The sequence below is a fragment of the Monodon monoceros genome, unplaced genomic scaffold, assembly GCF_005190385.1.
Source record: "Monodon monoceros isolate NGI ecotype Baffin Bay Population unplaced genomic scaffold, NGI_Narwhal_1 Super_Scaffold_9, whole genome shotgun sequence".
NCBI classification, from domain to species: Eukaryota; Metazoa; Chordata; class Mammalia; order Artiodactyla; family Monodontidae; genus Monodon; species Monodon monoceros.
This window is the reverse complement of record NW_021703786.1, coordinates 21,752,033-21,764,277: the sequence shown is the minus strand read 5'-3', so window position 1 is coordinate 21,764,277 and position 12,245 is coordinate 21,752,033. Positions and strand designations below refer to the sequence as shown.

The following is a 12,245-nucleotide window of genomic DNA, read 5'->3' as shown; positions in this document are numbered from 1 at the left end:
CCAGCCGCTCCGCGGCACGTGGGATCTTCCCGGACCGGGGCACGAACCCGTGTCCCCTGCATCGGCAGGCGGACTCTCAACCACTGCGCCACCAGGGAAGCCCCAACCTTGTCAGTTTTGAGGAGTGTTGTTCAGGTACTTTGTAGAAGTCCTTCAATTTGGGTTTTTCTGATGTTCTTCTCATGGTTAGCCTGAGATTATGGGTTTTGGGGAGGAAGACCACGGAACTGAAGTGGTGTTATCATCATTTATTAAGGCTATCAACATGACTTATCACTGGTGATGGCAACCTTGATTAACTGGCTGAGGTAGTGTTCGTCAGATTTTTCCACTGTAAACTTCCTTCCTTTCTTTTTCATATTCTACTCTTTGGAAGCAAGTTACTAAGGGTAGTCCAGACTCAAGGGACAGAGGGCTCAGGGGAATGGGGAATTAAGCTCTACCTCCTGGAAGAGGTAATATCTACATACATTATTTGGAATTCTCTTGTAAGAGAAGTTTGTCTCTTCTTCATTTAAAAAATTCAATCATGGGACTTCCCTGGTGGCGCAGTGGTTAAGAATCCGCCTGCCAATGCAGGGCACACGGGTTAGAGCCCTGGTCCAGGAAGATCCCACATGCCACGGAGCAGCTAAGCCCGTGCACCACAACTACTGAGCCCACATGCCACAACTACTGAAGCCCGTGTGCCTACAGCCCAAGCTCCACAACAAGAGAAGCCACCGTAATGAAAAGCCCGCGCACCACAACCAAGAGTAGACCCTGCTTGATGCAACTGGAGAAAGCCCACGTGCAGCAACGAAGACACAACACAGCGAAAAAAAAAAATTCAATCATTTATTTCTATCACTAGGGGCTTAACGATATTTATTTTATACTTTGAGTTATAATCCAATACTATTCTATTTATTTTTGTTGTTCAAACTGTTCCAGCTTTGGCTGTTGTGAGCTCTTTCAGGTTCATTTCTGTATCTCCTTGACATGCTCTTTTCCTTTTGTATTTTGAGCATCTCCTTACTTTCTGGCACTGCAAGATATTTCAGGTTCATTTTGTATATTCTCTGCCAAAGCCCTAGAATCAGCCATTTATCCAAGGAACTCTGATTCTTTGATAGGAGACTGACATTGGAAGTCAAGATTTGGGTGCTGGGTATGCTTGTTGCTATGGGGGTGTCAGTGATTTTAAGTCCTCTCAGCAAACAGAGCTAGGAAATATATGCACATATACTAACCCATGTATACACACATATCATATTATTTCTTGATCTATCCATCTGCATCCATTAAGTTAAACATGAGTTCACACTAATGTCTCACTCTAATCCAGTTCCACTGCTTCACTTTAGCCTTCTCCCCTTGTTTGTCTGAAACTTCCTACTCCAACAGAGAGAAACCTGGCTCCCACCATCCACCATTGAGTCACTTATTTATTCAATTGTCGTATACATGTACAACAGTTTCAGGATTGTTAATGTATACCCCTATGAGAAACAACTTTACTAATTAGAGTATATTGTGTGTTGTTTATGTATAGCTCCTTTTGTGTTCAGTCTTATAGTTTCTAGTCAAAATGTCGTTTTCAGAGTTACATAGGTCAGCACCTCCCTCTCCCCGACCTGATGTATACTTTAACAGGATCACTGTGGCTATTGTTAGAACAGACTTTTGTAAGGATTTGGGTAGAAGCAGGGAGACTAGCCTCAGGTAGGAGGCTATTGTGGGTGAGCAATAACAGTGCTTTAGACCAGGGTTGTAGCAGTAGAGGTGGTATAAATCTCGATATATTTTAAAGGTAGAGCCAATGAGATTTCCTGATGGATTTATTTTATTTATTTATTTTTTAAAATACACATTTCTTCATTTATTTATTTATTTATTTATTTATATTTTTGGCTGCATTGGGTCTTTGTTGCTGCACGCAGGCTTTCTCTAGTTGCCGCGAGTAGGGGCTACTCTTCGTTGTGGCGCGCGGGCTTCTCATTCTGGTGGCTTCTCTTGCTGTGGAGCACGGGCTCTAGGCACGTGGGCTTCAGTAATTGTGGCATGCGGGCTCAGTAGTTGTGGCTTGCGGGCTCTAGAGCGCAGTCTCAGTAGTTGTGGCACACGGGCTTAGCTGCTCCACAGCATGTGGGATCTTCCCTGACCAGGGCTCAAACCCGTGTCCCCTGTGTTGGCAGGCAGATTGTTAACCAGTGTGCCACTAGAGAAGTCCCTCCTGATGGATTTAGAGGTAGGGTGAGAACAAAGAGTCAAGGATGACTCCAGAGTTTTTCCAGAACAAGTGGAAGGATGAAATATCATTATCTGAGATGGGGAAGGCTAGGGGTAGGTCAAAGTTTAAAAGTAAGAGGCTGAGGGGAGGGGAGGATGGGGAGTTACTGGTTAATGGGTCTGGAGGTTCAGTTTGGGATGATGAAAAAGTTCTGGAGGTGGATGGTAGTGATGGTTAGAGGACATTGTGAACATATTTAATGCCACTGATTTGTGTGAACTCTTAAAAATGTTTAAAATTGTAATTTTTATGTTATGTATATTTTACTACAAAAAAAAAAAAAGAGTAAGAGGAACATATCAGGAGTTCAGTTGTTTTTGTTTTTTTTTTTTGGCCATGCCATGTGGCTTGCAGAATCTTAGTTCCCTGAACCTGGGCCCCCGGCAGTGGCAGCATGGAGTCCTAACCACTGGACGGCCAGGGAATTTCCGAGGAGTTCAGTTTTTGACATGTTGAGTTTGAGGTGTCTATTAGACATACAATTGGAGATGTCAGGTAGGCAGTTAGATATGAGCCTGGAGCTGGGGAGAGAGACCTGGCTGGACATATACATTTGGGAATTGTTGGCATATAGGTATTTAAAGCCTAAGACTAGATGAGATCACCACATGTGTGAGTGGGATGAAGAAGAGAAGAGGATCAAGGACTGAGCTTGATCAGGAATGATATACTAGAGAGTGAAAAAAATTGGTGTTGGAGAGGGGGGCACAGTTTCTTTGGTCGTATCTTTGAATTTGAGAGAGGAGATGTGATCTAGTCCACAATGGAAGGATTGACTTTAGATAAAAGTATAAAGTTCATTTGTGGAAGAGGGAGGAGGGCAGAGTTTGTGGGTACAGATGCTGGTGGGGGTAGATATGGAAGTGGGAGTCTGCGGAAGTTCTATTCTGATTGCAGAATCAGAATTCTCCGATTATAAAGGGGTAGGAAGCAAGGATATCAATTGAGAGTGAGGATGGTAGCAGATGTTGGGGATTTGGAGGTGTTCAATGAATATTTGTAAAATGAACAAATTAACCTGTCATAGTGCTTAATCCTCACGACAACCACATTTTCTAGTTTCTGTATTTGATGCTTTGATATCTGGGGCCTTGCTAATCCTGGAGGGCCTGCCCCTCCCATAACTAGCCAGTTCCTAGCGACAGTAAAAGACTTGCCTGTGAGTATGTTCTTCATATATATACAAACCAACCAATCCAGAGACCGTATCCCCAGTCACCAACTTTCTTAGGCCCTTAAACTCTGGGCTACTGTTCCTCTGTCCTAATCACTGCAGGGCCAGGTATCAGACAACTAGGGACAGCCCTGAAACCCAGAGCTCACTGAAATGGTTTACCCAGCCAATCCTAAACCTGCTTATCCTGTCTTGTCTATTCCTTCCTGCAGAAACCAAACTAAGGCTCTTGCCCACTTCCCTCTACCCTTTGCCTTTTGACTGACTCTGTTGCTTCCCTCTTCATGGTGTGCTGTGTCTCTTACTTTTAGGGATCTCTGAGAATAAAATACTTCTTCCAGGACAGTTGTTTCTATGTCTGTATGTATAACAATACCTGATTAAAACAAATAGTGGGTACCCTTAAAGCACCAATGTATATTAATGTACTTCAGAAACCTTGAAGTTGTATAAAGCCATAAACTGTTACTATTAAGGCATTTAGTTCAGTTTTACAGTGAAAAATGAAGTTCTGATTCTGACGATCTTTTGTGTTTCCCAAACCAGCTTTCCCAGCAATAAAGGTGTTTTTTTGATTCCTGTCTCTTGGAGGAATGTCTTAGTTGGTTCCAAACTTGGAGGGGTGAAGCATTAACCTTCTCAGAACCCAAACACAGCCATGCTTGATTTTTTTTTTTTTTTTTAGTTTTTCTAGTGTGTCATGTTTTCCCTTTTCTCTGGGCCTTTGCAGATTCCACTCTTTCTACCCAGAACACTCCCTTCTGTGCTCTTTGTCTGATTTACTCATTATTCAGCTTTCGCTGGGAATTCCCTCCTATCCTTACTGAGACTAAGTTAGGACACTTTCTTTTATGCTCCTTTAACTCTATACTTTCCCTATCATAACTTGTGTCATGTTGTAATTTAAATGGTTCAATCAACAAATTCATGGTTTAACTGTCTTCCCTGTAAGACTTCCTATTAGGGCAGGGAACATGTCTGACCTGTGTTTTGCCTAGTACACTGTTGGCTTTAAGTAAGTATTTGTTGTTTGGATGAATGAACTGTAGTGAGGGTAGCTCATTTTATCATTATAATTTTTTTCTATGATAAATCCTGAGACTTTAGTTGTGTTGATACTGCTTTGCTACTTAATTTCTATTTGACCTTGTATTTTTTCTTCTCCACACCACAAGTTCTCCTTGGAATAAAAATATTTGGCCAGGACTGTCTAAATTCTTGAAGATGCCTATTTGAAAGTAATCCCCCAGGACTTGCCTGGTAGTCCAGTGGGTAAGACTCCACGGTCCCAATGCAGGGGGCCCAGGTTCGATCCCTGGTCGGGGAACTAGTTCCTGCATGCATGTGGCAACTAAGAGTCCTCATTCTGCAACTAAGAAGTCCGCATGCTGCAACTAAGAAGTCTGCATGCCACAACTAAAGATCCCACATGCTGCAACTAAAGATCCCGCCTGCCACAATGAAGATCCCACGTGCTGCAACTAAGACTTGGCACAGCCAAAAAATAAATAAATACTAAAAAAAGTAATCCACCTTCCTTCCCACAAATTAGACATTGTATCATAAAATATAGATATTTTTTGTTTTTAAATAACAGAGTACTGTAGACAACCTTTGAAATCCCAGATCTCCCTTAGAGAAAAAAAAATGCTAAGATATATTAAGGGGCTTTTGTTTATGCTTTTATTTTGGGATGGGTCTCATTACCTCGCATTTGTGAAGGGCTTAACTTCCTTTCTTTGTGCTGTAATTGGCTTGGCAGAGGTCCTGGTAAATCTTTATCCCTGAGAAAAGAGATATTTATTGAAACCAGCAAATATTAGTTCCCTTCATCAGTTTCTGCTGACTGGAGTGACTGTAAGCATCAAAATATATCCAGAGTCACACCACCTAAGGGCCCTGTTACTGTCAATTGCCAATAGCTACAGGATGGACAGTGATGTTGGCCACTGAGGTCCACCTCTCCCCTATACTTGCCCATCAACCTTACCCCCTTAAAAAATCTGATTTCTCCTATTTTACAAAAGAGGAAACTGAGGCTCAGAGGGATTAAATAACTTGTCCTGAGTCACACAGCTAATAACTGGAAGCCCTGGGATTCAAATCCATGTTTATTTGTTGCCAAAGTTGAAGAATATAAGCCTCACACTATTCCTATTGTTAGAAATATAAGTTGTTTCAAACTTTTAACTAATTTAAATAATCTTATGGTGAATATACTTACAATGAAATTTTGTATTCACATTTATTTTACAACTTTGCCAAATTGTATTTTTACCAGCATATGAGAGAGCGAGAGCGGTAAATCGATCTCTTTCTTTCTCCCTCTCTCTCTCTCTCTGTCTCGATGTCTCTATATCAACCGTATCTATCTATCTCTCATCAAGAGAGAAAAGTTCTGGAAAGTTTGGAACCCTAGGTGACCTTTTATTTCCTCAGGAAAATAAAATCTGGAAAAAGAGGAAAATATTAATACTTTGGGGATATTTTGTATATATCTGCAGCAATTTATTAGTTTAGGAACATAAAAATGTATTATGCAAAACTGGGTTTACTTATAATATGGTAATTTAATAGTAAATTTATAATAATCATAATTTTATGGATTAATTTTATTTAAAATACATTTAGTTTTGATACTAGTAGAACTAAAAGTTTTAAGAAATATGTCATCTCTTAGTTTTTGTGCTTTTACAAGAAGCAATTAAAAAAGTAAAACTATAAGAAATACTAAACATGGTAGTTAAATAAAAAAATTATAGTTTATGAATTTAGTATCCTCTACAGTGTCTACTAGATTCAGCCCATTTTTAAAGAGGACCTGGTAAAATAGGAGGTGAAATGCACCATTCTCAATTTTTCTGACACTGAATTTGATCTAATTAGTCTTATTTTTCTCAGCTTTTACTATCATTGATATCTTCTAGTGTTTGCTTTTCATTACCAACTTGATGCTTTACTCAGATTGGTTATTTTATATTTGTTGTATTTCTAAATATAAACAGATTTCTTTTGCATGATATAAAAGATGCAGTGGGGCTTCCCTGGTGGCGCAGTGGTTGAGAGTCCACCTGCCGATGCGGGGGACACGGGTTCGTGCCCTGGTCCAGGAAGATCCCACATGCCATGGAGCGGCTGGGCCCATAAGCCATGGCCGCTGAGCCTGCGTGTACGGGGCCTGTGCTCCGCAACGGGAGAGGCCACAACAGTGAGAGGCCCGCGTATCACACACACACACACAAAAGATGTAGTGGATGGAGAAATATGAAGTTCTCAAGAAGCAAGAAGAAAGTAGAAGCCCAGGCAATGCAAGTTCTTTATTAGCTACGTTTAAAAAACCATACTCTTGGCAGAATTTCAAATCTTATCTTGGATCAAACATGGGAAATAGATTTTTTATTTTACAGTGTTTCAAAGGTTCAAAGAACTTTAGATTTGGAATGGACCCAGTCTAGCCTCTCATCTCATGTAGGAATTCCCTCTACATGTGGTATTATCTAGTCTTTGCTTGACTACTTGCAGTGACAAGGAAGTCACTACTTCAAAAGACAGCTCGTGATGAAGGGTAAGGGAACAATGAGATCAAGGGATTTGGCTGCTATAAGGTTGTGTTACCCACATCCTGATAAAAAAGTCCGTAATATATTCCTGTAGAATGGCATAGTCAAGGACACTAGGAGAAATACTCTCAAAGTGGCAAAGGAAATGGATAATTGTGAGAGAGGAGAGAGGCTTTTCTTTTTATGATCTGATAAAATTTGCATCAGGCTTTCATTTTCAGTCACTAGTGGCTACTGTTTATTGGAATTTGTAGTTATCAGGTTGAGAAAAAGCTATTGTTAATGTCACAGGCAAACCTCCCTTCCCAATTTTAGCTCAAGGTTAGTCATAGCTAATTTATCAGATTTCATTTTACTGGCCATTTTTGAGCTACATACTCTTTCTCTATATTCTGACGCTTAGGGGTTTATGATCCTCTGAGTTTTTTCTCCTTTAAACTGGCACTTGAAATGTCTTAATGTGTAACTGACAACTCCTTTAGCCTTCTGACAACCTTCTTCTTCTGGGGTATTCTGTCCCCTCACACAAAAATAGCCTCTCATTTGGGAGAATAGGAAGAACTCTTTGTTTCTCTAATCAAAAAGTATATATATATATATCTTTCTTTTTATAAAAAAATCTTTATCTTCAATTCAGATGTTTTGTTTTATAATTAACTTTATCACAGAATAGATATTTGAAGAACATTCTAACTTGTTTCATTATAGCCTTTATGAGTATTTAATATATTCATCACCTTAATAATTCTTTATGTTAATATATTGATCACATTAATAAATTCATTACTTACCTCTCGCCATGGAAGTTGGGTATTTTTGTTGAAGGATTCAGTTTAAGTTTTGCTTTAATATCAGAAACTGCCATGTGGCCAGTAACTCTGTCTGGAATTCAGAAGATACAGTTAAGGATCAAATCACAGATTAATTTGTTTATATTCTTTTACAACTTTCCCAGCTCGAGACCTGGAGTTTGAAGTCCAGGGCCTCATGGAATGGAAATACGTGCAAATGCAAGTTAGAGGTATGTGCAAAGTTGGAAGGCCATGTGGACGGGTCCCTTTACTATCCCAAGATCTCTAAGCGAAACTTCTTGCCATTGCTCCTCCTGCAAATAGTATCATTCTGATCCTATATAAAAATAAATGGTAGAGCATTCTGCAAATATGTAGAAAAAGTTATTTAAAGACAAAATTTATTTTTAAAATGTGCTTTTCATCTCATAATTGACAGAGAATAAAATGTTATAGCATTTGCAAAATATTTACCTAATTGTTTATATCTTGGATAGCTGCCGGGTAGTAAGTAGATTTTCCCAGGGTTTCCTTCTGGGAGGTCCACCCCTGCCCTATCAGTTCTTATGAACCCACTGGTCTTTTTAAAAAATAAGAATAGGGGTGGGGTATAATGCTGTTTTGCTACCTTAGATCCCCCTGAATGGACTATTAACCACAAAGGACTCCCTAGTCCTTCCTTTCCACTTCTGCATAGTTTAAGAATCAGAACCTATGGACCAGAAGCTGGGATGGTAGGGCTTCTCCCTTTTATTGTTGGTCTTATCTAATTATCTTTTTTTAATATAAATTTATTTATTTATATTTATGTATTTTTGGCTGCATTGGGGTCGCGGGCTTTCTCTAGTTGCGGTGAGCAGGGGCTACTCTTTGTTGCGGTGAACGGGCTTCTCATTGCGGTGGCTTCTCTTGCTGCAGAGCACGGGCTCTAAGCACATGGGCTTAAGCAGTTGTGGCACATGGGCTCAGTAGTTGTGGCTCGCGGGCTCTAGAGCGCAGGCTCAGTAGTTGTGGCACACAGGCTTAGTTGCTCTGCAGCATGTAGGATCTTCCCAGCCCAGGGCTCAAACCCGTGTCTCCTGCACTGGCAGGCAGGTTCTTAACCACTGCGCCACCAGGGAAGTCCTCTAATTATCTTTTTAATATATAGAGTGTATGAAGTAGTTCACTGACAAGAAAACTGGGTTGCTGACTTAGGAACAGCAGACAATCATACACTATTAAACCATGAAGAAAAAGTCTCTGAATGTTTGGTTAGAGTTCAGTCAATTTTCCTAAGTCTTTACCTCAGACTCTGGAAAACTGTTGCTTCTAAACAACTCAATTACATGTGCTCAAAATCTGGAACTCTATCACAGAGCTGGGAACTCCGGAGAGGCTTGACAATGTAGGCAGTTGAAAGGTGCTGTGAAATCATCCTCATGGCTCAAAATAATCATTACTTTAAAAAAACTACCTTCAATCTCTCACTGAGATGATAGATTAAAAAAAAAAAAAAGGTCTCCTTGTAGATTCCTACAAAATCTGGATATTTACCTACTTCTAAGTGGTGCTACTTTACAACTTCTGGGCTTCAGTCAGATCAAGAATCCATAAAGGGTTTGTTCCATCACACAACTGTGACCTCATTCACTTCTCAGGCTCAGGTCCAGGTAAGAATGACCCACAAGCTCCTTCCAGCTTTAGAGCAACTGTGATTTCAATGTGGTTCATTCGGCACCCTCAGGGTATGTGTGGGTATGAGTTACAGAATCAGAATATTTTGACACTGATTGGATCTTGGGGAAGGGGAGGTTTTTAAAAAAATTCTGTATTAATATATTTTCATGTTAAACATTGGTGAATTGAAAGTTGTTGAAGTAAAAAATTTTACCCAGTTCCCTTGGTTGAAGGCTGATTAGGAACCATTTCATTGTTTACATCCAGAAAGAGGGAAAAATCAAACTCTCACAGGTTTTAGTCTATAGTGTTATCGAAAAGAGTGATTTTAAAAGAGCAATTAAGGAAAGTATTATGATTGTTTTAATCAGAAATTTTCAAGATCTGACAGGTCTCACGGTATTTAAATCATCTAAGCACAGAAGTTAGGAGTGTCTCTAGTCTTCATGATGGCTAAGCACAGATACCTCTGGCAGCAAAGGCTTAGCTTGAGCCCCCCAAGTTGTTTCAGGCTTCACTTGTTAGCTGCAATTCTAGAGATTTTCTATTCCTGCTCTGGGGGATTTATTTATTATGTGCATAATTTGACTTTTCCTTAGTCTGTCCAAACGTGTTATATTACCTTTCATTCTGGCTAGGGATACAGAGGAAAGAAAGGGAAGGTTTAATTTACAAATTACACAAATATTTAATTAGGGCCTACTATGTTAGGGGCTACCAAGACTTAAAATGAAGTTAATGACCACCATTCTACTTTCTGTTTCTATGAATCTGACTACTCTAGGAACCTCATATAAGTAGAATCATACAGTATTTGTGACTTGCATATTTCACCTAGCATAGTATCCTCAAGGTTCATCCATGTTGTATCATGTATCAGAATTTCCTTCCTTTTTAAGGATGAATAATATTGCATTATATGTACCACATTTTAAGATAAAGCACTTATTTATCTGTTGATGGACACTTGGGTTGCTTCCACCTTTTGGCTGTCATAAATAATGTTGCTGTGACACATTGGTGTACAAATATCTCTTCAAGACCCTGCTTTCAATCTTTTGAATATACATCAGAAGTGGAATTGCTGGATCACATGGTAATTCTGTTTTTAATGTTTTGAAGAAATATTGTTTTCCATAGTGGCCATCATTTTACATTCCAACCAACAGTGCATAAGAGTTCTAATTTCTCCACATCCTTACCAATACTTGTTGTTTTCTGTTTGATAGTAGCCACCCTGATGGGTATGAGGTGATATATCATTGTGGTTTTGATTTGCGTTTTCCTAATGATTAGTGATTTTGAGTGTCTTTTTATAAGCTTGTTGGTTATTGTATATCTACTGTAGAAACATGTCTATTCAAGTCTATTGCCCAAGTCAAGTCTTTTTATCACTTGTTGTTGTTGTTATTGAGTTATGGGAGTTCTTTATATATTCTGGATATTAATCCCTTATTAGATATGTGATTTGCAAATGTTTTCTTTCTGTAAGTTGCCTTTTCACTCTGTTGATTGTGTTCTTTGTTGACTATGCTTTTGGTGTCATTTCCAAGAAATCATTGCCAAACCCAATGTCATGAAGCTTTTCTCCTATGTTTTCTTCTAATAGTTTTAGGTTTTGTGTGTAGGGAGAAGTAGAATTTTAACACGTAGCATGTAGCTCCTAGGGAAGAGTAGTCTAGAGTGAAAGAAGAGCAAAAGCACGTAGAGTAATCATGGGAGCTTAGGAGACAAGGAACTGTTCAAGACTGCATGAAGTGAGATAATGGGAGCAAAAATGATTAGGTATTTGGGCTAGGGTTGGTTATTAAACAGAGATTGCAAATTTGATCCCCATACAAGTTTTATTTGGCTTAAATAACATTAAAATTTTTTTTGAATTTCATAAATGAAAACATGGGTAATTTAAAAGTTATCAGTTTATGACTTCTGAAAAGCCCAAAGATCAGAGAACACATAGCCCCCATTCCTGCTTAGCAATAATTGGCAGGAGCAGAAAAACTGTCACCCTTTTAACTGGAACCCAAGGTTTCCTGATTGCCACAGTCTCCCTCATTTTTTCTAGTCTCTTATACCCAGCATGTCACTCATTTAACATGTTTTTTTTTAATAAACTTATTTATTTATTTATTTATTGGCTGTGTTGGGTCTTTGTTGCTGCACGCGGGCTCTCTCTAGTTGCAGTGAGCGGGGGCTACTCTTTGTTGTGGTGCGTGGGCTTCTCGTTGTCGTGGCTTCTCTTGTTGCAGAGCATGGGCTCTAGGTGCGCAGGCTTCAGTAGTTGTGGCATGTGGGCTCAGTAGTTGTGGCTTGCGGGCTCTAGAGCTCAGGCTCAGTAGTTGTGGCGCATGGGCTTAGCTGTTCGGCGGCATGTGGGATCTTCCCCGGCCAGGGCTCAAACCCGTGTCCCCTGCATTGGCAGGCAGATTCTCAACCACTGCACCACCAGGGAAGCCCTTAACATGTTTTTTGTGTATACATATACATCTTGATTGTTAAGCTAAGGGAGTCTAGACTTTAGCATTAGCATTGGGGAATTCTGAAGATATTTAAGTAGGGATGTTGCATAAATATAGCTGTTTTCTATAGGAATTAATTCAACCATATCAATCTAAGAATCGCCTAGGCTCATATTCCCTTCTGATTTTACGAAGAATAAAAAGGAAGTGACTATTAGATGAGGGAGAACATCTAGTATTAAGCTTCTTCCTATGCAGTACTGTTCACCAAAGGAGAAAGGGGTTTTATGGGAAAAGGTTATGTCTCAATGTGATCTATAATTTGTGGAC

The 12,245-nt window shown here is 39.6% G+C and overlaps 1 protein-coding gene across 3 annotated transcripts in view; it reads right to left on the bottom strand.

The window, feature by feature from the left end:
* EFCAB3 (EF-hand calcium binding domain 3) overlaps positions 1-12,245 on the bottom strand; it is a 37,095-nt gene that overhangs the window by 21,934 nt on the left and 2,916 nt on the right. For 2 of the 3 annotated variants that reach the window (XM_029213050.1, XM_029213052.1), the window contains 2 exons: positions 7,798-7,888; positions 5,154-5,230 (listed from right to left, as the gene is read on the bottom strand). In XM_029213050.1, the coding sequence (XP_029068883.1) occupies positions 5,154-5,230; positions 7,798-7,871 (151 nt within the window). In that variant the 5' untranslated portion in view covers positions 7,872-7,888. Of the gene's footprint in view, positions 1-5,153; positions 5,231-7,797; positions 7,889-12,245 lie in introns of those variants that run through there. The other variant, XM_029213051.1, reaches the window with a different exon arrangement.